The sequence below is a fragment of the Balaenoptera ricei genome, chromosome 16 (genome assembly GCF_028023285.1).
Source record: "Balaenoptera ricei isolate mBalRic1 chromosome 16, mBalRic1.hap2, whole genome shotgun sequence".
Taxonomy (NCBI): domain Eukaryota; kingdom Metazoa; phylum Chordata; class Mammalia; order Artiodactyla; family Balaenopteridae; genus Balaenoptera; species Balaenoptera ricei.
This window is the reverse complement of record NC_082654.1, coordinates 24,346,341-24,374,295: the sequence shown is the minus strand read 5'-3', so window position 1 is coordinate 24,374,295 and position 27,955 is coordinate 24,346,341. Positions and strand designations below refer to the sequence as shown.

Here is a 27,955-nt window from a genome sequence, read left to right as displayed (position 1 = left end):
TTCTCTTTCAAGGACAGTCAGGTTACTTTAAAAAAAAAAAAAAAAAGCACTTCTCATTTCATCAGGTAAATTATGTCATTTAAAAAAAGAACTCACTTCTGTGAAATTCCTTCCCTTTGTTCCCACTGGCATCCTCTCAGAACTGCAGTAAACCTCAATTCATGATGACCCTCAAATAATGGGGATAAGTACAGTTAAAATTTTGAGGTATCTGAGTGTAATCCAGAAAACCTGCCATTCTACCTCTTATTTATATATATTTAAACAATTTGAATTACCTTTCCTTTGGAAAATCCTGGAACTTGAGCCAGAAGTCAAGGGAATGTTTCTTTGACATAGATTGCTGTCATTCTAAATATCTCTTCTTATTGCCCAGATGTAGGCCTAGAAGAAATAAAAGTGAGTCACATCTGTACTTACTCTCGAACGCTTCTGGATCATAAATGTCCTCATTCTCTAGCTACTTGTTTTGTGGTGGTGCTCTTCTTCCTTCAGAATATCAAGGGTATGCAAATCCCGATACATCGGAACTCTGGCAAGAGTGCTCTACATTATCTGTTGTATCCTTTGCCAGCTGACTGAGGAAAAAAAAGGAAGGGAAGGGCTCTTTCAAAGTGACCATTGGCTGAGACCCAAGATAATATGGGAATTATCCAAAGTCACACTGTGAGCTGGTGGCACAGCCAGTGATAGGGGCCAGGTCGCCAAGCTGGGTCACCTGCCCTGAAATATCCACCTCACTATTAATCAGGACATCTGGACTTCTGCCATTACAGAGTATACCTTGATGCCTTGAAAACCTGTCAACAAGCCCTCCTGAGCAAAATCCCATGTTCTCTGTTTTTATTTATTTATTTTAAATTTTTATTGAAGTATAGTTGATTTACAATGTTTCAAGTGTACAGCAAAGTGATTCAGTTATACATATATATGTATGTATATATACATATATATATATATTCTTTTTCAGATTCTTTTCCATTATAGGTTATTACAAGATATTGAATATAGTTCCCTGTGCTACACAGCAGGTCTTTGTTGTTTATCTATTTTATATATAGTAGCCTGTATCTGTTAATCCCAAATGTTCTCTAGAAGGAGTAACTCCTTCAGTTGTTATCAACCACTCCCACCCCAGAGGGAATGTTGATAGTTAATTAAGGATAAAGTCCTCTGAACAAAGTACAGAGACCTGTAGAGTAGGGCAAAGCAGATGAATAATAGGGGAATGGGGTGTCTGGTTTGCGGGGGTGGAGGGAGCAGAGATGAACTTAAACTCCTTTTGGAGACCACGTGGCATGTGACATTTCTCACCATGTTCCTCCTCTTTTCCTCTGTTGTACCCCCAACATGCTGTGGAAAATGCTGGGGCTTCTCCCAGGGCTTCTCCAAAACTATAGGGATTTTGGCCCAACATGGTTCTCCATCTCTCGCCCTTTTTCCTAGGTAGCAGGTATCAAAGGGATATTCCTGGCAAATAAGAAGGTGGATGGCCAAGTGAAGACATACATCACTTACAACAAAGGCAGGGATTGGCGCCTCCTGCAAGCTCCAGACGTGGACCTGAGAGGAAGCCCAGTACACTGCCTGCTGGTCAGTCCCCTGGTCTCATGTGAGACCACAGGGCAGGCTGGTTACCTGGGGATGCTCCACCGGGGGCTTTCTTCCATCCAGGAGGGCTTAGGATCTTGGCTGGTGCTGAGCAGGGATTTCCTACAGGTCCCAGGGCATTGACCTGTGGACCCAGACTGCCATATCACTTGGATGGAAAGTTCAGTTGAATTCCACAAACCTTTACTGAGAATATACTATGTGCTCCAACTCCTAGGAAGATAAAGAAACATAAGAGAAAGAGCCTGTGCCCAAGGGTCCCAGACAGAGCTCAGTAGTGGTAAATACCTATTAGCTGATGCTGGTATGATAACAGTGCTTGATGACAAGTGCTTGATGGTGGGCAAGGTAAGCAAAATTTGCCTTGGAAGCCCAAGGAATGTCAGGCTGGTATGTCCACATGGGACAGAGTTAATCTCTCAGCATTCCCAGGGTTCCAGCTGTATGGAATATTGGGGTAGGCACCATGGAGGTGCAACTCCATGTGAGGAGGGAAGACAGATAATTAACAGTGAAATTCACAACTCTCGGTGCCCTCTTAAAGAGGACCTATTTGAGAAAATTTTCTAAGGTCCCAGAAATGGTTATGTTTCCCCTTCGCAAAAAAGGTTGCCTTTTGCCACTTACTGAATATTCTAGACATTATGTTAAAAACTGGGAATATAGTGGTAAATAGGATTAACAGGGCCTTTCCCCTTTTGTAGTTTTCAGTCCAGCTCCTTGCTTCTGATTTGCGGTACTAGGAAGGTCAGAGACAGATGCCTGCCTACATGCAAGAACTGGTCACAGCAAGAATTTTTTTTCCCCAAACCTTACCCATGGATTCATCTTATTGTATTAACCTAATTTTCTCCTTTCCTTGATTTCACAATTCATTTATTTTTATTATATGGTGTCTATAAATCCCTAATCCTTTTAAAGAAACTCAAAAAGGGATAAATAAGTAAATGAATAAAGAACACAAACTTATATGAGTTTCAAATAATGGCTTCAGACATTTTAAGTAAAATTCAGAGTAAAATTATAAACAGGAACCAAATACATAAAGCAGAAACAGGGACCATCTGGTTGAAGAAGAGAGTAGAGGGCCTGAGACTGTCTCACTTAACTTCCCTGCTTCACTGCTCCCAGTGACCCATTAGAGCTCCAAGAAGCAGAGCATGATGGCCAAGGTCAGAGATGGGAGAAGATCAGTGTCATCCTGTGGGAAGGAATGGTCTGGGAGGCTTCATAAGGCTGACCATGAACTGGACCTTGATGGATGGGGTAGGGGTGAGGAAGAGAGGGGAAGCCTACAATTGTGACAGGAACAGGGACAGGAAGGGGCCTATGAATGGTGCTCAGGGCAGCTTCCGATGTGAACATATCAGCTGTTCAGGGAGAGATGACTTGTGCCCCAAACTAAGTGAGTGGCTCACATCCAATCCTTACTGTCTCTGGAAGCTGAACACCTGGGAGCCCCATATCTGGTGGGGCAGGGGGTGCATGTCAGGAGTTTCCTGGAACGAAGCTACTTTCTCCTCCTCTGTTTTAGCCCTTCTGCTCCCTGCACCTACACTTGCAGATCTCCGAAAATCCGTATTCCTCAGGGAGGATCTCCAGCAAGGAGACGGCTCCAGGGCTCGTGGTGGCCACAGGTAAGGAAGACGTTCCCTGGGCTTCTTCCTCACTGAGGGCTTCTGGAATATGTTATGACCTCTTTGGAATCATTTTGAGCATCAGATAAAAGCTATGGGCACTCTTCCCAGAAAATAGGCAAGATCTGTGGGACTCCAAGGCCAATCTAATAACCCAGTAAAAGAGCTCCAGACACTTGCAACTTTTGGTAAATGCAACATCTCACATGGTCACAGGGCAGTAGCCTGTGCTTAGTAAGAGGCCAGAGTGCCTCTCCAAGTAAACTGATAGATCAGAAAGGTTGTTTGTAATAGGGAATTCTTACTTTAAGAAAACATGATATATGAACTTCCTAGCTCACCAAGTATAAGTTGGGGTAGTTTTCTTTTTACACAGAGGGTTCTTTACAAAGGGTTTCACCCCAGAGCTGTTTTTAATCAGGAGGTCTCTGGTGCATGTAAAGGTTTGCTTACACGTGATTAACCACTTGGCTGAGAGCCTGGGGGAAAGGGCAGAAAAACTCCAGTTTGTATTGTTGGAACCACTGTCCACTGAACATCTATCAGAAATGAAGATAAAACAACTCCGAGATGAAAATTCAAGTCTCTGGGGGAAAGTGCTCTCATTAGCATGCATTTGATTTCCACACACCTTTTCAGGAATACATTGATGGCATAAAGCAAGGCAGGCCTCTAATCTTCGAAGTTAGAGCTCTGCTATGAGGCAGCTATTTTTCTAACGAAAGCAGAAAAATTCACAGCAACTTGCTGAGATGGTTTAGTCTGTTTTCTCTCATCAACCTGAAGCTCCAGCCGCTGGAGTTACTGCTCTCGTAGACATGACTTCCTCCTCCAAGCCTCCAACCGTATGAACTTTGAAACACCACCAGTGACCATCCACTCGAATCGGGTTGACAGCTAGCATAGCCTTCTGACACCTCAGCCTACTCCCCTCCAACCCCTGGGAACTGGAGCCACCATATTTAACACCACTGGCTTCAGGGAGCCCAGGACAGTGAGAGATGAGGGCAGGCTCTATTGGTGTTCTCCTGGCTGGGGGGAGGGAACCCCACACACCATCATCCATGCCGACTGGACCTCCCAGCTCTGGGACTGCTGTGCCCTCTGCCTCTCCTCAAGGCCTATAGGAGACCCCGGACTGGAGTGGAAGGAACACTGGACAATGGTAATCAGTAATAAAATATAAACGCTAACTATGTTGTCAGGCATTGTTCTATGTGCCTTAAGGCCCTGGGAGGATGTGAGGCCCCTCCCAGGGCCCAGGGCATTGTTCTATGTGCCTTAACCACTCTGAACGTTGGTGTTTTCATCGGCAAAGTGGGAATAATAATACCAACATAATGGAATTGGGGTATTAAATGAAGCAATGGATTTCAAGTGTTCACAACAGTGCCTAGGACATATCGAATGCTCAATACATGTCACCTATTATCATTGTTAATGTTACAGAAACTTAGAACTGCTCTTCTTACACCAGGAGAGTATGGTTTGCACATCTCCTTCAATAGAATCCATAAATAATATGCATTCACTCTGCATCCATGGAATGAATGAATGCACTCAGGAACCCTGTAGTCCTGCTTTCCAAGCTGGCCTCTGACACTTATGAGCCTTATGGATTTGGCTTAGTTCTTTAACCTTGGAGCTTCATTTTCCTCATCTGCAAATGAAGTTTTTGGTTTTTTTTTTTTCCCTGCCTTGTGAGTGTGTTGTAAGAATTAGAGATGGGGGGCTTCCCTGGTGGCACAGTGGTTAAGAATCTGCCTGTCAATGCAAGGGACATGGGTTCGAGCCCTGGCCCGGGAAGATCCCACATGCCACGGAGCAACTTAGCCTGTGCGCCACAACTACTGAGCCTGTGCTCTAGAGCCCGCGAGCCACAACTACTGAAGCCCGCGTGCCTAGAGCCCGTGCTCCGCAACAAGAGAAGCCACCACAATGAGAAGCCCGCACACAGCAACGAAGACCCAACACAGCGAAAAATAGATAAATAAATTTATTTAAAAAAAAAAAAGAATTAGAGATGGAAGATCCTGCTGAGGGCTCAGAGCATAGTCAGGTAGGTTAGTTGTGGTTGTTATTACCTGAGACCATCACGTGCCTCTAAATTACTCTAGTGCTAAGTCTTTATAAACTAACAGACACATAAGACATTAAAGATTGGATTTTGAAACTTTTTTGTCCATATACATGAGAATTTACTAATTCCTTTTCTCTCCTTTTGTCACTCTTGTAACTTTGTATGGTGCTTTGCATTGAGAGGGACATAACACAGCTGACAAGATCCTGCTGAAAAGCCAGTGCTAGGTCACCGGCACATGCCTTCTCATTCCCCGCTTCTCCTTACCCTGCTTGCCAGCTCTCCCTGGGAGGCTGTTCGCTATCGGGAGAATAATTACAGAGTTATCCTAGGTTGGCTTCATTGGCCTGAATGGAGCCCATCTCTCCAGGATCCTTTTCCACATCCATGCATTTCACCTGCCTTCAGGTGTCAGTGACCCTGGCCTCTCTCCTCTCCACTCCTCACTGCTCACTGCGTCCTTCCACGTCTCACTGAGATGAGGGCTCCCGGAAGTTGTGCGGATGACAGGACACCTGGGGATTCATCTCAAACTCCTGTTGAGGCCGTCTCAGAAGGCAGATGGAATTCCAGTCTGGAGAGTCTGGCAATTGCTTTTAGCCACCAGAAGCACTAGGGTTCTTACCGTCCTTACCACTGTGGTTTCAAGCTAGTAGTCGAGGCCTCACATCCTCCCAGGGCCTTAAGGTGTGCAAAGCACTTTCCTTGCCTTGATGGCACAATGGCCCTATGATGTAGAAAAGGCGATTAGTCTTGTCCTCGATTTACAGATGAAGGATGGAGGGCAGGGGGACAGGTGTTGTGCCCTCACTCACACTCCCTCTGGCTCCAAGTCTAGTCTGTCCAGTAGCCATTCAGCCAGACCTAGCCCCGAGCCTCTTCACATGCCCGCTCCACAGCTACCCCAGGCTCCCTGCCGTGCTTCCTATACATTCTGAATGTTCGTACCCTTGCGTTGTCCCCTCCGTGGAGGTGCTTTCCTTTCCTGCAGTGGCTTGTGCGCTGTCTGCTTCCCCCTGCACTTAATCACCCTGAGTGGGCATCAGTGGTGGTGAGAGAAGCATCTCTAACCCCAGAGGATGTTAAAAGTTTCTCTCTTTCTCTCTCTCTGTGTGTGTGTCTCTCTCTCTCAGTCTCTCTCTGTGTGTCTCTCTCGGTCTCTCTTTCTGTGTCTCTCTCTTTCTCTCTTTCCTTTACACGTGTCTAACTAAGGAGCAGAGAAAGGTAGCCCTGGGAGGACATAGGGCTTAAAAGTGTGTTGTTTACAAATGCCCAAAAGAGCAGCGGCACCTCTGTGATTTCCAAGCTAAGCTGTTGCTGAGAGGAGCTCCCCGTTTTCCATCCCTCTCCCCATTTCTCCCTCCTATCACATCACTTCAGTGGGGACCAGCTACCTCTTCCTCCAGTCTGGCTAGAGGCCACCTTGGGAAGCCCCCCTCCAGTTCTGCTTTAGCCAGTGAGGCACATTATTCAGATCTTCCTTCTTTGACACCATAACCCTGGCTCTCCCTATCGGAGATTTCCTTCCCACAGGTCCACTTAGGGACTGAACATGTTCAAAGATCAAATCATCCTGGACACCTCTTGTCTGTCCTTTCCTCTGGGAACTGAATTTCTGGTCCCTGTGATCAGCAGCATTTGTTTCAAGGATCCTTTCAATTGACCCAAGATACTTCCAAAACAGTCTTCACTGGGAGCCTTGGATTCTCACCACCACCCCGCCTCTAAAATCAATCTGGGTCGAGCTTTGAAAGAGAGGCTTAAGATGTAGGCAGAACCAGCTCCTGAAGAGGGTAAGAGGTGATGAGACAGAGCCTAAGAAGCCATGACAGGGCTGGCAGATTCCGGCTCTGGGGGGACTTTATACCTGCTTCCCCCTCTCTCTACCACCCTTGGTAGACGTTACTAATAGATCACTGTACTCTATTCTGTTGAAACCAAATATGGCTTCAGGATCCTTCTTAGCACAATGTCCCAGGCAACCATCATTAAAAGACTCAAGTTGACATTTTCTGCCCCGTCCCTCTTTTCTTTCTTCATCTGTGTCTTCTAAAACCTGGATCTGAGGAGCTGAATTCCAAATTCCAGACATAGGTCCTCAGAGCCGCTCACCATGCCTGTCCCCACTCCACTGATACTGGCTGCCTGAGCCCTGAGCCCCAGGGTTATTTTTGGAAGCCTGAGTGTCAAAACAAGTTGGCTAGGTGTGTGCTCCCTGATGCTGATGGGAGCTTGACAAGCTGTAGCCTGCCTTTAAATTCTCATTTTGAAGCATTAAATGTCAGGAGCTCAATTAACATTTTCATTATTGCATTTTTATTGTGCTCTTATTTAGGCTACTAATGTGAAGGGAGCTAACATTCCCTTCATGCTATTTTTAAAGAAAAAATATCAGCCTCAGTGATAAATTCTTACATGTTTAGGGTACTTTTCCTGCTTCTCAAGACCTCCCCAAATGCACATCAACATCAGAACATGATTCATTCGTTTACTCATTCATTTGTTGCACAGTTATTTATCGAGCAACTCACTTCTAAGTTTGGGGCACTGTTCTGGGCACGGGGGCTGTGTGGGCAAACTTGGGCAATATGGATAGACTAGGAAATCTTAACCACTTTCTTTTTTTTAATAAACATAACCACAAGGTGATGAAGTATTAATTCAAGGGGAAGAAAAAGAAGGGGAGAGGAAAAAACGGTGTGAAGGGATAAAGGCAGTAAGTGGGGTCAGGCTAGGCATAAACCAGGTGACTTCTCCTGCCATGCTGGATGGCCATGGTCTGCTGAATATTGTCATATTCTTTTGGGCACTGTATAATTTTGGTTACATAGTCTATACTAATGGATTACTCAACTGCCTATACTAATGGATTACTCAACTGCCTGGCACTCAAGAAACATATTGGCAAGTTTAACTTGGAAACACACACATACACACACACACTCACACACACACTCATACACACACCAGTTTTTCATAGGCTAAAGTTATACATGAGGAGGAAGGTGTCCCTAGAGGCAGCATGATTGTTTACTCTTCTCTTTGCCACCATCAAGATTAATTTTGAAGAGATTAATGGTCTGAATGAGTAGTTCAAGAGGTCCAAGCTTATCAATATTTGGCCTTTGAGTGTTACCAGTTAAAGATGCATCCCTGTCATATTATTTATTTATTCATTTTTTCCCATGTTAGGTTATCTTCCTGCTGGCTTTTTGATATGGCATCAAAAACAGACTGTATGAATCTATTCTAAAAATAACTTGGAAAATCTTTACTCTCTGCTACCCCCTCACCCAACCCCAAGCACACGTAATCTGTAAACTGCCTGACAATTTCAAACGATCTGCTTCTGTTTCAGGCAACATTGGTCCAGAGCTCTCATATACTGATATCAGCGTGTTCATCTCTTCCGATGGGGGCAACACATGGAGACAGGTAACTGGGAGATTCGGGGACAGGGAGGAGCCATTTAGGGCAAGTTCTGCCAACATCTTTCTTATAGATTCTCAGGCTTGTTATGACTTTTTGGGTGCAAGAAAATTGAAGCAGCTCTTCTATTTGGTCAATGTAGCTGGCAGATTAGATGGACAATGGGGTAAAATGGGAAGAGCTGGGCAGGGAATAAGAAAAACTGGGATTTTCCCGATTTGTTCATTCTTTCATTCAGCAACATGTATGGAAGAGTCACCAGATGCTAATTACCATGCCAGTGTGAGTAGATACAGCCAATAAAACAGTTTCTATCATTAATGTGCCACGGGGTCTTGGCAAGTAGGTCTCTTTACCTTTCTGTTTCTTTATCTACAAGAGGAAGGCAGTAGAATGCTAAGACCAGCAAAGCCATGGAAGTCTGTGATGGCTTCAGTATTATGTAGGCCCATCTTTCATTAAGTATGAGACAGCTTAATAGTTACATGACCACATGAAAAATTAATTCAGTTTTACACACTTTTTCTTGCAGCACTGTCCAGTAGAACTTTGAGCAATGATGAAAATGCTCTGCATCTATACCGTCCCATGTGGCTATTGAACACTTGCAATGTGGCTAGCGTGACAGAGGAACTGAATGTTTTATTTTATTTATTTTAATCAATTTAAATTTAAATTGTCTCATGTGGCTACTATACTGGACAACACAGATTTATACAATGTCAACTGGGTGTCAAGTATAAACCTGAGCAGACAGTTGAATACTTTGGAGTCCCTTTCCTCATGGAGCTCAGAATTAAGCAGAGGAAACAGGTTCATAAATAACTAACTGTAGTTTAGAGTGATTGTGTTAATTTAGTGGCATTATTAGCTTACAGAGAAGAGGGAGGAATTGATTCTACTTGGGGAAACTGGGAAAGGCTTCACAAGAAGAGGTGACACTTTAGTAAGTCTTAAAGATGAGAAGGTTTCTATCTGAGGAAGACAAAGGAAGAGCACTAAATGTCTTAGCGATGAAGGTGAAGCCACCATCTGAAATCTACTTGCACAAGCTTCTGTTTGGGTCCCTTAGTGAAGATTATCATCACCATCACCAACATCATCATCGCCACCCCCATTGCCACCACTGTCACTACTACCACTGTCAAAAAAAAATTACCCAGGACCTACTAGACACAAGTCCTATATTAACTACTGTAAGGCCTACAACAAAGAATAAGTTAAGATTCCTGCCCACAAGGGAATCAAGTAGATGAGGAACAGACACATAAATAAGAACATACCTTCAAAATATAAGATACTCTCTTACAAGTGCCGAATGGGGTAGAAACTGGAATGTAAACTCTTCTGGTCTAGAAACTCCCAACAGACAAACCACTGTCCCTCCAACACAAGAAATAGCTCACCTGGCCAGGTGGCCACTGTTACATTCCTTCCTTATGTTGTCACCACTTTGGTTTTCTTTTCTCTTTTCCCAAACAGCTAAGGATTCCAGCTTCCACTACATTGCTGGACAGGGCAGGAGTTAGCCGTGGCCAAAATGATACAACAGAGAGGAAAGTGCGAAGGAAATAACTTCTCTCTCCTCCTCAGTGCCAAGAATCTTCCTCTAGTCCTTACCCTCAGACTTCAGTCCAGTGTTTCTATTATGTGGCTTTGAGCTCTGGAGAGAAAAGCTAGCATTACAGGCTCAGAGTCTATGTTTATATCTGACATATAAATGAATATCCCTTAAGTCTTTTGTGCATTAAGGCTCACCATTAGTGTGGGCATTTAAAGGCAAATATGAGAAATAAAACCAATTGAAAGGTTTAGGCCTGAGAGTCCATTTACTTTTCTCTGTGGTGTTCCCTAGGGCATGTTTACAGGAGACACCACTCCTCCTATTCTCTCCCTTTTAAGTCTACTTATACTTTCTTACCCCTTCTAGTACTTCTCACTTAACCCACCATCCCAACCTCTCCATCCAGGCTATAAGAGCCACCATTAGTGGTTAAGAGCTAGAGGAAGTCTCCAATTCCACTTTCCTCTAGATGATCTAGAGGAGAGAACTGGTTCTCTGGTGGAGAAATATTTTTCCTATCTTAGGTTGGAGACTTAAAAGTCATAAATTGTAGAAGTGTTGCTATATGTGGGGTTAGGTCTAAGCTAAGGCTCTGAGACTTGCATCGTGGTAGGTGCCTAGTAAATGCCTATGTAGATGGATGGATGGATCACTGAATGAGTGAGTGGATGGATGAATAGGTAATGGACAAATAAATCAAAGAATCAGTAACTCTGGGTCCCAGGAAGCATGGTGTCCCAGTGAGCATTTAGAGTGAGGATCCCCAAGCACTAAACTTAAGTCTTCATCCAACTTGCATGGGAACTTAGGAGTTGGTGGCTAAGTCTGAGAACTCAGTCATCACGTAGATCATAATGTCTACAGGTCTAAAAGGAATTGTCCTTTAAATTCATAGATAATGTATAAACATTATAAATGTTTATAAGACACAGACCATTTATAAAGTAGCAAACGTCTCATTTGAAAAGATGAGAAAGACACAGACCATTTATAAATTAGCAAACGTCTCATTTGAAAAGATGAGAAAGAGAAAGCTGAGTAGTAAGTTACTCAGATGAAAAGATGGGGAAGTTTTCTGAAGTCTTATTTTCCATTGAGTTATCTAGCTGAGCACGCGTCTTATTGCCTGAACTTCTTGTGGCACACTGGCTCACAGTACTAGAGGAAAGAGCCCTGGAAATGCCATTTGAGTAGCCGAGGGACAATTATTTGTTCTCTACAAGCCCATTTCCTCATCTATTAAATGGGGATGACATTAACTTGCCAAACTTCCTGATAGGGTTGTTGGAAGGGGCAGAATCTAGATGAAACAATATATGTGAAAAACTTTGTAAACTGTCAAGCACTATGCAAATGTAAGGCGTTGCTATGATTGTTATTGTTGTTGTTGTTCCAGATCTTTGATGAAGAGTACAATGTCTGGTTCCTAGACTGGGGTGGCGCCCTCGTGGCCATGAAACACACACCTCTGCCAGTCAGGCATTTGTGGTAAGGACAGCTCCCTACCCTGTTAATGAGCAACTTTTTAGTGGAAAAGGTTGGGACAAGTTATTCTGCATGATTTTCTACCCATTTTACCCATTTCTTCATCCATTTCTTTATCCATCCATCCATTTGATGTACATTACATCATCCAACTCTTTGGTAACAGTAGCAGACCAGATGATTTAGATGGGGAAGTATAATGAATACAGTGGGGTGGTAGGAATGGGTGCTCAGATGAGCCAGAAATGAGCAAGAAGGACCTTCAAGTTCAAGCAGCCGAGATTAAGAATCCAAAATGCAGGAGCTGGACGTTGCTGTAAGAAGAGGGTTAGGTGCATGTAGCAAATACTAAGTTTAGTTCTAGATCAGTTGAAGTTGAGATATCTAGGGATATTCAAGCAGAGATGAAGATTAGTTGTCAGATACGTTCATCTGAAGGCCAGGAGAGAGGTCTGGGATGACACTCTAGATTTGGAGTCACTAGCCATTAGGTGGTAGTTAAAGCCATGTCAGTAGGCTGCATGCCGCATGAAAGTGGGTACAAAAAGGAGAAAATAGGGACTCCTATGGAACACTGTTGAATACCAACATGCAGAGCAGAGGAAGAAATTATAGGAGAGGCTAAGGAGAAATAGCCAAAAAAGATAAAAACAGCAGAAATGTTTTCATGGAGGCTGAAGGAAGGGGTGATCAATAGCACCAAATTCTATAATCAGAATAGATTTTACGGAGTGAAAAACAATCTAGAATTAAGCAATGTAAGAGGTCATTGGTGATCTTTGTTAGGGTAGATTCGCAAGAGAGGTGGGGTTGAAAGGTAGAGTGCAATATATGAATAAATGGATGAATGAATGATAAACAATGAAGTAAAGTAGAGACAGTGTAGATAATTCTTCCCAAGAAAGTAGATTATGGAATGCAGTTGAGTGTATGTATGTAAGACCCTCCAGGGAAGACAAAGAGTTGAGGGAGAATATATTATTATGATGATGATTATAACGATGATGAAGATGTTTTTATTTTTGGCGGAGGATGGATAAGTATCGTGTATGTTTATATCCTGAAGGGAAAGAATTTCAGGCTTCAAATTCAGCAGAATGAATATTTGAAAGAGTGAATGTTTGGTAGTAGAGGGAATGCTATCTAGAATACAGTTGTTGGCATTCACCATGGGCTGGAAGATGGATGCTGGCATAACTCCCAGGCCCTTGATTTCAGGAGACTAACCCTTTTAGAGTAAGAGTTTTACTTAGAAGCATCAGTTTGTAATCAGGAAAAGAAAAAATAAGCTTAGGATCCCCAGGTACCAAATTCAAGCTTCAGCCACCTTGGCAAGGATTTAAGAAAGTTTCTCTTAAGTTAAAGCCGTTTGGGGCTTCCCTGGTGGCGCAGTGGTTGAGAGTCTGCCTGCCAATGCAGGGGACACGGGTTCGAGCCCTGGTCTGGGAAGATCCCACATGCCGTGGAGCAACTGGGCCCGTGAGCCACAATTACTGAGCCTGCGCGTCTGGAGCCTGTGCTCCGCAACAAGAGAGGCCACGATAGTGAGAGGCCCGCACACCGCGATGAAGAGTGGCCCCTGCTTGCCGCAACTAGAGAAAGCCCTCGCACAGAAACGAAGACCCAACACAGCCATAAATAAATAAATAAAATTAAAAAAAAAAAAAACCTAAATTTCTAAAAAAAAAAAAAAAAAAGCCGTTTGTAGAAAAAAAAAAAACCAAAACACACAAACGCACAAAAACAGTGCTCTGCCACCTCAAGCATGAGCTTGAAAAAGTTCCTAATGTAATTGTTTATCATCCTTTTACTACTGATTTTATAATTTTTGGGTAGTATCAGAAGAGTGGAATTACTTGATAATAATGATAGTCAGCATTACTCAGGGATTCTTAAATTCCAGGCACTGTTCTAGGCCCTTTCCATGAATTACCTAACTTACTTCTTGAAATCACCCTATGCATTTTCCTGTGGGTACTCTTTTTATCATAGCATTAAAATGCAGACATGTTAAATTCTTTGCTCAGAGCTACACAGCTAGTACCTTGCAGCACCAAGTTGGGTTTCTATCATGGATGCTCTTCTCTTTTACCTGCCAATTTTCCAGATACTTTAATGAGTACACAGAGGCTTATCCCATGGTCTCTGTCCTCTGGGAGATCATAGTGAAGATAAGGAGCTTAGACAGTCCACATATTACTGGAAATCTAAGCAATGTCTACGCAAGGATGCTGACCGTGTGCATTGCTGGAATCCTGAGGCCGGATAGAGCCCCCCGCCCGTGTGTGAGGGGGTCTTCGTGCAGCAGGTGACGTGAGGGCTGATCCTTGATAAAAGGATTCCAGGAGTAGGAGAAGTGATGGGAGGAAAGCCAAGGGAAGGGAAAACTCTGACCAAGCCTGGAATTCAGGAGATGTAGGGAGTGCTCAGAAGGCTGTATGTCGTTGGGATCGAGCATGTGAGTGAGTGATGGCGGGTAGCCCTCAGAAGAACTTAAACGCCAGTTTAAGGGGTTCAGGTTGAATCTGTAGGTAATTCCTTCTACTACCGAGACCTCTCTCTCTGTGGTGAGAAGAGTTCTCTCTACTGAGGACTGAGTAGGACTTATACTCTCAGGGAGGGCAGCTTGACTCTTAAGACAAGTTTGTTGTTTTTTAACCAAGAAAAGTAACATTCCTTAGTCGTTATCATTGTGTTCTAAGCACCTCTATCTAAATCTCAATGACATAATTGATAAATGCCCTGCAGACAGATTCAGCTGGCAGATTTCTTCCCCTTAAGTCCTGGGAGAAGAGGGTGGCAATCCCATCTTACCCTTGACTGTCACCCTCCTGCTCTCTCTCCTTCATGTGGTAGGGACTTAGCGCTCACTTCATGGTTGAATTTTAGAGACTTTTACACAAAAGTTGCCTTGTCCTAAGGAAAACAGGAGTTTGCTATTGTTGTCATTTCTTTTTAGTGACAGGAGAGGAGAGTACATTTGGCATGGAGCAGAGGAATAGAGAAAGTTTTGGCTTTGGCGAATCTTAGCATCCTTACATCTGACCATTCAGTGTGTTCTGCAGTGGTTTCTCTCCAGAGGCCTGATCACTTCTAGAAGGAGTTTCTGGAGGGAAACCATCCAAGTTGGGAAAATCAGTATTCACTCAGGGATATGTAAGTAGGATCAAATCCTGCCTCTCAAAGGCATTAATACAAAGTTTGAGTTTCCCCTTATTCCATGAAATATCTCTTTTGTTGGTAAAAAATATTTACTGAGCTCAGAAAAATAGCTACATCCCATTGAATTTCCTCTTATAATAGTAATGATAATACTACCCTCCATTTGTTCACCTACTTCAATTTACAAAGGCTTAGTGATGATTTTTCAAACTAAGCTTTGGAAATAGAATTTTCTCCATTTAAAGGATGTTGATGCTGTCATTTATCATAAATGCTACAAATGCTTCCCTGAACTTACATACCACCCATGACTTCTGCTTACTTGCCTGTCTATGAATGCCCTTCTCCGAAATAGTCCCTGTGACGGTTAAGTGCCAGCTACTGAGTGTGTGTGCTAGCAAACAACAGTGGCACTTAACTCATTCAGGAATTCTTTTTTGTTTTTTTAATTCTTTTAACATCTTTATTGGAGTATAATTGCTTTACATTGTTGTGTTAGTTTCTGCTGTATAACAAAGTAAATCAGCTATACGTATACATATATCCCCATATCCCCTCCCTCTTGCATCTCCCTCCCACCCTCCCTTTCCCACCCCTCTAGGTGGTCACAAAGCACCGAGCTGATCTCCCTGTGCATTTTGTACTTCTTTCGAGGCTAAGTAAGTGTTCTGTAAGGGCCTGACCTTATCATTATCATCAATGTTTCCTTATAAACTTCTTGACTGATTTTGTCTCTGGCTGGCTTATGAATTGCAAGCTTGTGAAACCCAAATGCAGTTTCTTCATCACCAGTAGCTTCTAATTAAGTTACAACCTTCAGGGTAAACACAGAGCTCATTTGAAGTGGAAGAAAGGTTAAGTGATCAGTTCATTGTTCTTTTCTGTAGTAGGTCTCAGACTCACTGACGTTATTTTGGCAGCATATACAAATGTATATATATTTGCATAGGAAAAAGATACTGGCCTACCCACTCTCCCACAAGGGTATAGTGGCTCTCGAATTTAAATAATAACTACGTCGCCTTTCAGAGAAAATGAGAATCATAATTGAAAAGCTGGGGAAACGTTAGCTAGGCTAACAAGGCATGCTGTTTCCTATAAATTGAAATGATAGGTAGCTAGATATATATGAAGACAAAGCAGCATACAAATGAACCCATCCACTTGTGACCGTGTACATTTAGATGCATTGAGAGTAGAACCTAAGTGCTATTTCAGGTAAGCCCTCCATCCAGTATTACCAGTATTACCTTTGTACCTTAGAAGCATTAGAGTGAAATGAACAGTGGCACCCCATGGGATGCAGTACTGTAATGAAAACTCACAGTAGACAGAGCTGCTCACCGGAGGGTAAGCCGGGGTCCTACTGTTTGCTTAGCCCTGACAAGCTGTCAGCGTCTCCTGTCAAAGGGAGGTTCTTGGAAGCTAAAAACAAAACATCACCTGGCCGTTTTTGTTCCTTTGCTCTTCTGTAAATGGTGGTGAACACTGGCGTTTTGTTCATAGAAACATTCACATGAAAACAATAGCTCCAGCCAATATGTGCCTCTCAGAGGCGAAAGTGCATGTGCTACTCTGAAGGACTTCTGTGTGGCTACGGTGCCATCGCCTCATGCGGTTGGGATAATAAAAAATAGAGCAATGCACCTCACCAAAGGGAGGAACATTGATCCTCAATGTCCATTATAACTCTATTTCTGTGCTAGAGTGTTCCGGGGAGGATTCTGATTGTTGGAATCAGATTCTGTTGGAAGATTCTGTTCCTTTTAGTGGCTCTTACCTCAACATTATAAAGTCATCAATGCATAGAATAAGGAAGGGTCTTGGAGGGCAAGTAGTCTAGTTTCACACATACTACAGCAGATACCTCTGTGACACCTAAGAATGACACCCCACTTCACCAGGACGGCACAGAGCTGACCAATTTGAATGAGTTTCCACCCTGTATATTGGCTTTAGTTGTTAGGAAGATTGTTTTGTGCTGAGCAATAACGAATCTACTTGTAATTTCTGTCCATCAGTCCTTGTTCTGCTGCCCAGACCTATGTAGAGTAAGTCAGCTCCAGAAATGCATGCGATTTTTAGAGTCCTACGCCTATAAAGGACCTCAAGAGATGGCTCTGTCTAGGCTTTCTAAATTCTGGGAAATGATCAGATACACAATTTAAGACAGATTGCATGCATTTGTTCATTTATTTCTCACATATTCATTGAGCCTATACTATTTATCCAGTGCTAGTAGAGGGGCTGGGATATACCAAAGGACAAGACAAAATACTTGGGAACTTACATTCTTGTTCAAATATTTGACTTTCCTTTTTAGAACAATTATGAGAATAGAAATCTTTTTTTACCTTATTCTATCTGTATTGTTTAATTGATATTTTCATGCATCTATCCACATTCTCTCTGATTTCATTCACAGACGTTACCCCTTTTCCGTAGGCAACAATAGAATTATTTTTGCGTGTTGAACTATTTGGAAGCTTTCTTACTAAAAAAGTTAAAAGGTGATGGTAAATTATTCAGCTCTTATTCTTCTTTCCCCTAAGCTATCTTCAAATCATATAACCTGTTTCTAGAACAACTTGTTTCTTACTTCTAATCACATTGATTGTCAGTTTTCTACAATGAATGAAACTGAACATAGTATTGAGGATCTGGTGGAAGGATAATTTCTTTTATTATTCATGCTACCTGTCTGTGAACACACGTTAGACTCACAGTGCCTTTGATTATCACAGTAGGGACATTGCTGGAAAATATTTACCTTGTGATTGACAATCACCTCAGGTTTTTTTTTTGGTTTTTTTTTTTCCAGCTTGAGCTTCTCATTAGTTACTCTTTTTCCTTTCTCTGGCTGTGGGGCTCTTTGTTTTTTCATTTTAATGAAGCATTCTGCTTTAAGTTGGTCCTCTCCTATAAGTGACTGCCAAATCTACATCCCTGGCTTTGAGCCATCTCCAGAAATCCGGAGGCATCCATCCAAAGGTCCTCTTGACAGTGTTACAACACGGAAATCCAAAAAGCATCTCAACCTTGATGTGGACCAAACAGAAACAAACAAACAAAAAGCTTTGCTTCTCCTGTTCTTTACATTTCCCTTTACCGGTTGCTTAACCCCCCAAATCCATGTTGTCTTTGACTTCTCTCTTTTGTTCAAGCAAAATCCTTTTGACTTCATCTGTAAAACTCCTACTGACTTTACGTGTAAAAATATCCTCAACCTTTCATTCCTTTCTATGTCCACTATTAAAACCATTTTCCAAGCCCCTTCTCTTACTTGGTCTCTTATAATTGCCATGCCTCCCCCACTGATTCATCTCCTTGCATCAACTTTGGGGCCTGACAATCCATTCACCACAACGAAACCATCTTGTAAAGGTTAAATCAAATCATCTCTCTCCCATTTCAGCTGGGAACAAGGTCCTTTGTAATCTGGCCCAGCCTTATTTTCTTGACTCCATTTCCTCCTATTAATCCCTTTCCCAGTAATCTACAACCACCAACCATCTTTCTGTTCTTCCCATACAGCAACTTCATTTCACACCAGGTCTGCCCTCCAGAATGGCTCTCACCTTGATCTTTGCATAGCAAATTCCTTACTGTCATTCAGATCTCAGTTTAAATGTCACCTCCTCAGGGAGGACTTTCTTAAATTTTCAATACAAAGTAGCTTCACTCACTCTCTATCATATCCCTCTATTTTAACTGTCTTCATGACACTTATTTTTAACATATTTTTTTGTATCCATTTATCTACATATTGTTTGTCTCCTCAAACTAGAATGTAAGTTCCACTGAAGCTAGGGCCTTCCCTTTCTTGTTCATTGCTATATCCCCAGAACAGTGGCCACTGCCAACCAGGCACATGGTAGATGTCAATAAATATTTGCTAGGTGAATTCTATTTTCTTTTGGTTCTATAGTCCTGTCTTGTCACTACTTAGAGGTCAATTGTAACTTTACCTCTGTCTCCCTGAGTACTGGCAGTCTTATCAATTTCAATTTCACCTGTGGGCCTAATAAGGGATTCCCAATTCCTTTGTCTTGGCCATTAATGAGCTATTGAATAGAGGAGGAGAAGGTGGGTCCCGTGGGGTTACCATTCAATACAGTTACTTCAGAACGCCTAAAAACTCCTAGTCATCTGAAAGAATAGCTCTCACAAATGACAGACCCAAGTTTCTGATACTCAAGAGATTAAATTTTATAATGTATTTTTTTGGAGTTTCTTTAGGAGTTTTGTTTTGGTTTTCATAATTATCTCAGCATGAAATATTCGGGTGTTAGAAATTACTGATCTCAGAAAGTCACCTGAATAGCACGAACCTGGGCTTCCTAGTGGTACATTGACCATAAATTATAGTCACAGCATTCATTCCTCACCCTGGCTCTGGAGAACTGTCCCCTGGCCTATGCTAATTTTATGTCACCCTTAGACTTTGGTTATTGTATATGCTAGCCTTTCCACCTGGATGTTGGCATTTCCTAGTGTTTTTGCTGCTCCCATTCTTCCATCTAATCCATGTTTTTGCTCCTTCCATATGGATTCAGTTCATACAGCGTGCTTTTATCTTCCACACCTTGTCTCTCCACCTTGGGCTTGGTTTTTCTTTGGAGCTTACATCTTAGAACTCAGAGCTCAGAAGGCTGTGATGGTCCCTCTGTTTCTATTACTTTGTGGTGTCTTATCTTCATGTATAAAGTAAAGATGACTGTCCTCTGCCCTGTTAATGGCAGTGGTATGAAGGCTCCTCCTTCCCGGGGATGTGGTGGCACTCACTGCAATTTTTTCTGCTAATGTTAATAACTGACCTTCATCAGTAAGGAAACTCTGAGAATGAGATAAGGACAGAGGTCTTCAACCACTTTGGCTTCTTCCTGTCAAGACAATAATCAATCCAAAGTCATCAAAATAAACAAACCAAAAACTAAACGAATATCTTTTTATACCTTCTGGGCTTACCAGGCAGACTGAACTAGTTAGTGGCCGTGACATACTTTGAAATACCTACAATTATTTTAGGAACCAGGAGGGTACATGGCATGAAAGGTAAATCCATTCCCAATTATGCTCTTGTTTTCACTTTTGAATGAGAAACTCATTTCCAAGAGAAGCAGTTCAGATCTGCCCAACTTCCTCTGGTTCAGCTTCAGTGATTATTTAGCCTTCAGCCTATTTAAAAAAAAAAAAAAAAAAGGCTGAAATGGCCAAGTCCTTAAAAGTCAAGACAATATTGACTTGTCTATACATTAGATCATCGGGCTATACCTTAGATCTCCAAGAACTCATTCTTCTTGCATAACTGAAACTTTGTACCTTTGACCAACATGTCCTCACTTCTTCCTCCTGCCCACCCTCCACTCCCACCCCCTCAGAAACCAGCTTCATGTGGCCAACGTTTCACTATATCCCTATCTATCTATCTATCTATCTATATCAAAGCATCAAGTTATACACTTTAAATATATAGTTTTTGTATGTCAGAGATAACTGGGTAAAGTTGTTCATAAAAAGTCAAGACAGATCCTGATAACTTAGGAACTCATAAAAACTTTTATAACCGCTGCCTGCTTTTTGTTTGTAGAAGTAGGCCTCAGTATACCAGAAATACAAAACTTCTTATTGCATGAGACTAGTTTTTCTAGCTGGGTAAAGAGATTGACTTTCTAATTTTTAAGATCGGTTTATTTGGGAAGAGAGGATAAGATAGAGAGACAAGTAATATTCAGAGAATGGACTGAGTAGGTTGACTAGTAATGGGGACAGGGATTCACATCCAATTCATGGATGCCAGTGTAAGTAACGCTTGAAAAATTATTGGATGGATTAAAAGAGTTTCTGTAATCACTTCTTATTTTTTTCATTCATACATTCATTTAACATTTATATAGTACCATGTGCCAGTGTTTCTGCTAATTTTAGGAATGCAAAAGTGAACAGTATGGTCTTTGACTTCAAAAAGATCACAGTTCAGTGGGAGAGTCAGACATATCTTTTGAAACTATGTATGTAATATCAGGTTAGAAGCATTGTAATAAAGATATGTAGGTGATATCGGGGCGGGGGTTGTCAGACAATGCACAAGACATATGTGACCCCTGAATTCCCAAGATTATAATGTTGAATGGAGGGATTCAAGATGAGTTAAGAAGTCATCACTCAGCACCATGATAGGGGAAGGCCTGGGTGTTGTAGGAAAATAGAGCTTCTACAGTTGAACTCAGAATCCTGTGTTGTGGAGTCAGAGAAAAATTAAGAATTAACCAGGCCAAAAGAATCACAGAAAGTGAAGCAAATAAAACTGCCTTGGGGAAGGAGGAGTGTTGGGAAAAGTTTCTCAGAGGAGATGGTCTTTGGGCTTTGTCCTCCGGTTAAATCAAGGGGCAGTAGGGAACTCGATAATATCAAGAAAGGGAAGGAAGCAACTGCTCAAGATTGCTCAAATCCTCTCCACTAGCAGCATTCCTTTAAAGAGTTTCAGATGCTGTGTCCACAAAGGGCCAGACCTTCCCCTTACCGTTGGTCGAAAGATGGAACAGTATTGCCCAGAACATCTCAGACACTCAGTACTCGTCCCTAATACCCCTTAAAGTGGCATCGGAGAGGGAAAATGATACTTCATCCGTTCTGAACAAATAGGAAATTGCTATTTTTAAGGTTTGATCTGAAAGACACACACCTCCCCTCCCATAGGGTAAACCCCGCACTACTGAATTTATCTGTGTCAGAGACTCCAGAGGCTGAATTAATTCTGCTGTAAATTGAACCTCGGGTTCCATTCTGAGTACTTGAAACATGATACTCCAGCCACTAAGCCCTCCCGCTTGGGTGGTTTTTTTTCCTTCAATTCTGAGATGTTGAACTATTTCTGCAGCTCTTGGTGCTGTCTGTGCCTGGGCCGGGAAATGCAGTTTTGATAAAATCTCATAATAATATAGGGAGATGCTGAAGATTAATACCTATTGATAATCCAAACTGCCAGAAAGGGAGATACAGAGGAGAATTTAATCACCTGAAAACTGGTTGCAAAATCGTGTGGTTTTATTTTCAGCTGTCTCTTCCATCTACTTGTTTCCAACCCAGGGTGAGTTTTGACGAGGGCCACTCCTGGAACAAGTACGGTTTCACTTCGGTTCCTCTTTTTGTGGACGGTGCTCTGGTGGAGGCAGGCGTGGAGACCCAAATTATGACGTGAGTACTTCTTTGTCTGTGGTCAAAAGGAGCCTGGCGGCCTGGGTTCTACTTCCACGGAGACCATGGGCTTTCCCCAGGGAGGCTTACTCGAAAGCATTTCAGTTTCTGGACCAAAGTTTCCTCATCTGTAAGATGGACATATTTATGCAACACCCACCAACTCAAGAGGCTACTGACAGGATTAGAGAAGCTGGGCTTCTAATTGAAAAGTTAAGGTTTCTCATAAAATTAAAGTATTGTAACAAATTTCCATTTATCCAAAACCCAAGCAAACAGAAAGCTTAAGTCTTTCGATGTGTTTTCTCTTTCCAAAACAGCCTAGTAAGGAACTAGAGATGGGGACAGAGGGAACAAAACAGCCAACTTACTGAAAACAGGGAATGTTTTAAGGGAACCTCCTAGAGTCTGTGATATACACACACAGAGTTGCTGTTGTTCCACTTCAGATTAATTTGCTGTGAAAATTTTTCTGCACTCCTTTACGATGAGAATAGGTGGTAGAGATATAGATCTTAAAGCTGTAAAAAGCTCCAAAGTACTATCTGAATATTAAAGAAGATAATAATAATTTGATGTTTTCTAAAATTATATCAAAGTTTAATTCTTAAAAAGTTGATTATGCGTGTTTGTGTGCACTGCTGTAGGTAGGGGGGCGTGGAGGAATAGTTGTGGTAACCCTTCACCAGCAATACGAAACCCCACCGCTCTCCACCTCCCCTACTCCCAAGAGACTGGAATATCTTACACTTTAATTATTTGCTGGACAGAATGAAGGGAGTCTGCTGGGCAAGATTAAGGGGAATTTGCTATACTGTGGACTTGTCACAGAAAGGCTCATAGAATGCTCCTGGGCTAGCTTGGGGGAACGCTGTCATCTTCTTACTCTAGGGGACACTGCTCTTCTTTTAACCTTTGCGTTCATTAATTTCTTTATAGTTTGAATCAGTCTTTTCCTGATATGAGACTGATGAGCTTTACAGAGGAGGCAAATACAAGGGCAAATGGCTAATTCCTATGCTTTACTTTTTTTCCCAGAGTGATCAGTTGAAAAATCTTTTATAACTGCAGCTACGCAGTTTTGATCAAATGTTGTAATCTAGCCCCAGACTGGACCACTTTTTGCCATGCTCCTTCCCTCCACTTCCATCCTCATATCCAGAGGGCTGACCAGCCACTCCTCTGAGCTTTCAGAATGACAGAAAGTACCCAGCCATGATGGAAAATGGTGCACAAATTGGAGAAAACAGACAGAACAAATGGACAGAAGTCCAGTCCTAGGAAATTCAGCAGAAACACTACAAAGGGGTTCCATGTCTATAGGGTATGTCTATAAAAAGAGTCTGTAGGATTCCCAGTGTCCTCATTATTTAAAAAATGTTCATAACAGAAAATTTGGGTGGCTCCACAAAATGTCTTTAAAATTATTTGAAACAAGTGCAACGAAGAGTGATTTTAAATTATCTTCTTTAATTCTTTCTGAATTTTCCAAATTGCCTATACAACCTTCTCTCTAACTTCAAGGGTGTGAACTGTGTCTTTTAAAGACTTAACGCTCATTTTTGAGCATGATCCGTGTGTTAGGCACGTATGATCTATTGTTGGAAATTGAAAGACATGATGTCAAACCCTATGAGGCGCTGCTACAATCTTCCCAAGGGGTATATTGTATTCGTAACTGATGTCTTTAGAGGCCAACTTGTGCCATGATAGAACTTCTCTGGACAGTTCTGTTGTACAATGTAAACAAGGATTTCTTGTAGAATTTGTTACTCAGGAAGTACAGCTTTAATTTGAGTTTTTTCAGCAATTTCTTTTTGTTCTCCTAAAATATCCTCCAAAACAGAATTGTCTCACCATCTAAATTCCTAATTAAATTTCCTGTGATGACAAATGGACTCTATTGTTGCTGTCAAGTCACTTTATTAATTAAGAGTTAACACTGTTGTATGCAAGTTTAGCTGTTTGAGCCATAGACAGTATTTAAGATATAGTATGTTAGTAATGCTTAGAGTCTAAAGACTCATCGTTTGGTAGATACACAGCAACAATATGTTGTATAAATACAAATTCTGGATGTTCAAAGGCAGTATCATAACATAAACTTTATTTCTAAAATACAAATGATTTGATAAATATGTAGATATATGTGCATAGTGAATATATATGCAAGTATTTGTGTGTATAGACATATGTACACATATATATGTACACATAGATATACATGTATATATGGAGAGATTTAGACAACAGAGATACAGTGAGAGAGAAATCCCAAGGATCTAGGGTCACAGCAAGACCTTCGAAAAGTTATACTGTTAAAAAAAACTAGTGGTACCTATGTGCCAGATACTATTCTAGATGAACAAATCAAGAAGAAACCCCTGTCCTCGTGGACTGCATACATTAAATAAATGTGACATACAAATGACTCTGTCATGTTACCCAGAATACTCTGCCAAGGGATTAAAATATTTTCTTAGGAATTCCAGGAAGCATACCCCAGAATACTCAGAATACTGCCATCTTTTTTCATAAGGATCTCTGACCATGAGCTGACTTTTCCAAATGATTTCCCATCCTTTGCTTAATCACTAGATATGAAAAGAAAACCTTCCTTCTTTCTGGGACTTCCTCCAATACGGCCACTAGGAAGTTGCAAGTATTGAGTTCTAAGTTCTGTAAGGCGAAGGTTCACACATTCAAGAAGGTTGTGCAATCTACTTGAATGGATCAAGCCAAATGTGGCTACTCATCACAATCAAATCTGACATGGCCCTAGAAGGTTGGGCATTGAAGATACGTATGGTCCTAAAGTCAGGTCTTCCCTGTTTTTGTAGCAAAGAGACATACTGGTCCTCCTTTTGTTCTGTGTTCTCCTTATCTCATACTGTGATTTATCCTGCGTTCTCTTGAATGAGGCCTCTCTGAACTCATTGCATGCTTCTCTTGGGCATTACTTTGCACAATAGTGCATGTACACCAATCTCTGCATGACCTGGCGTTCCCCAGCAAATTTAAAGCCACAGTTTAAATTCTGTATTCATCTAATAGTAAATGTTAATTTTTTTTTTTTTTTTCTCAGCTTTGGATGGGGTTTAGCTGGTCACATGGATATGAGGGAGATTGACCTCAGGGCTAAACCATTGACTGAAAAGATGATCTAGTACTTCTGTTTTTCTTTCCTCCCCAGTAAGACTCCAAGGAGTGTGGCAGAGCTTTTGTCTCCCTTCTACCTTGCTTATCAAGATTCTTTAAATGCTAGTAAGTAGAACAGGAACTAGAATAGTGCGTAATTTTCTTATGTGGGATTTGAGGCAGACAGGTATTTGTCCTTCACGGAATTAAGATGAGTTTGGAAGCAATCATCCAAGTATAAACAATTCAAGCTCCCTATTTGTAACTTTTTATTAATTCAAAGTTTCTCTAGTATGAAAATTATCCAGGGCTCCTTAGACAGCCAGAAGTGTAGGCCCTGGAATGATTGCCGAGAGGCAATTTCTGGCTCTGTCTTAGGTTTAAAAAGGCCTTTAAAACCAAGTGGCCCACTAAGGATGACCACTGCTTTTCTCGCATGGAATAGCAATGACAAAGACTAAAGCAGGAGTTTAAATAATTTTATATATTCTTTAGGAACTTCGAGGACAGGAGGTCCATCTGGGGACAAGATTGCTTAACCTTGACATTTAGCCAAAAACTTATTTATGATGTAGGCTATTTGAATTCTGTATCCTGCCTCTTTCTGTTAACCCTGACTCTGTAGTTCAACTGAAGTCGGGGAGAAAGAAGGGCTAGCTCATTCACACTGAGGTTTTATTGCCTTGTTGCCTTCATTTGGAGGATATAATATATATAAGTTTGTGATGGTTAATGTTGTGGGTCAACTTGACTGGGTCATGGCGTGCCTAGATACTTGGTCAAACGTTATTCTGGATGCTTCTGTGAAGGTGTTTTTGGATAAGATTAGCATTTAAATCAGTAGACCCAGTAAAGCAGATTGTTCTCCCTAATGTGGGTGGAACTCATCCAATCAGTTGAAGGCCTGGTTAGACCTAAAAGGCTAACTCTTCCCTGAGCAAGAGAGAATGCTTCTTGCCTGGCTGCATTTGAACTGGGACATGGCTTTTTCTTGCCTTTGACTCCAACTGAAACTTCCACTTTTCCTGGGTCTCAAGCTTGGAACTATAGCATTGGCCCTCCTGCATCTCCAGCTTGCTGACTCACCCTGCAGGTCTTGGGACATGTCAGCCCCCATAATTGTGTGAACCAATTCCATATAGTCAGTCTCTCTCTCTCTCTCTCTCTCTCTCTCTCTTTGTCTCTATCTCTATCTCCTCTTCATTCTGTTTCTCTAGAGAGCCCTGACTACTACACATTCATTCAGAAACATTTCATGAGCTTCTGATATGTTTTAGACCCTCTTAAGGAATATCAAAGAGGTGAATACAATTATATCTACCTTTAAGGAGCTCTCAGTCTGGTGTGTTGGGGGGTGCGGGGAATGAGATACACAATCATCAAGAATCCCTAGTTATATAACCAGGATACAAGTAGAGGGAAGTGAAAACTTCACATGTATGAAATGCGACAACTGAGTCAGTCTGGAAGTTTCAGTAGCAATTCACCAATGGACAATCAATTAATAGGTAATAGAATGTAAGCTCAAAGAAAGCACACATTTTAAACAGTTTTGTTGAGCACTCTAACCTCAGTGCCTAAAAGAGGGTTGGCATGTAGTCAGAAATCACTTGTTATTGGTTGAAAGAATGAATGACTTCAAAGCAAAGGAAAGAACCATGAGAGAGCATGACTGGGGTTAAGGGGTTGAGCCTATGAAGGGTCTTAGGTTATGTTTAGGAATTTGACTTACATCCAGAGTGATGTTCTTGAAATTGGAAATATGGAAACACCACTCCTCTTCTCAAAATGCGTGGAGGGCTTTCCATTGACTTTAGGATGAAGTCCAAACTCATTGAATGGTCTATAAATATCTACACTGAGTCCATGTCTGGGACCTCATTTCTGGCCCCCATGCTCTGACCACCCTTCTCTGATCTACTGGTGCCTTTCTGCCCCAGGGTCTTTGTCTGTGTATCCATCTGGAATGTGCTTGCCCTCCCGACTTGAACAACCAAGCTTCTAATTAAGTCTTTCAAGTGTCAGCCTAAGTATCAGTTTTCTGGCACACTCTCCTTTAGCCCACCAGACCGGGTTGGGGCCTCACTCTATATATGGCCTTAGCCCTATGTATTTTTTCCTTCACAACACTTTGGGCAATAAATATTAATGAAAATGGCAGTTGGTTTAGTAGGTTCCCCTCCCCCTTCATCTAACCTTAAGACACAGACACACATGTGTTTGCACATAAACAACACACACGTGCACACACACACACTGACTTTAAGTTCCCATGAGGGAGGATCTTCGTGTATTTTGTTTTTTGACTGCCATGTGCATCAGTTTTGTGCTAGCACTGAGGATTTAACCGTATATATGTATTAAGTGATTGAATGAAGAAATGAATGAATTAACACATGACTCTTATGGTCCCCAATAATCTTAGCACCATTGTGAGTATAGTGACTTCTCTGGCCCATGGCTCTAGCATTTTAGGGGGTTGCTTATAGATCCCCAGAGATTCTGAAGTGCTCTGATCAGAATCCAATAGTTGCAAGTTATGGGCACCTGGAGTTGGGTAGGAATCAGAGCAGCCTGTGTCTGTGTGCAGACATGTGTATAGGGGGTGATGAAGCAGGGGTGGAATGGCAGTGGGCGCAGAAGGGCAGCTAG

The 27,955-nt window shown here is 41.9% G+C and overlaps 1 protein-coding gene across 1 annotated transcript in view; it reads left to right on the top strand.

The window, feature by feature from the left end:
- SORCS3 (sortilin related VPS10 domain containing receptor 3) overlaps nt 1-27,955 on the top strand; it is a 593,582-nt gene that overhangs the window by 499,657 nt on the left and 65,970 nt on the right. The window contains exons 10-14 of the mRNA XM_059899211.1: nt 1,447-1,593; nt 3,146-3,248; nt 8,687-8,763; nt 11,718-11,809; nt 22,058-22,165. Of these exons, the coding sequence (XP_059755194.1) occupies nt 1,447-1,593; nt 3,146-3,248; nt 8,687-8,763; nt 11,718-11,809; nt 22,058-22,165 (527 nt within the window). The remainder of the gene's footprint in view (nt 1-1,446; nt 1,594-3,145; nt 3,249-8,686; nt 8,764-11,717; nt 11,810-22,057; nt 22,166-27,955) is intronic.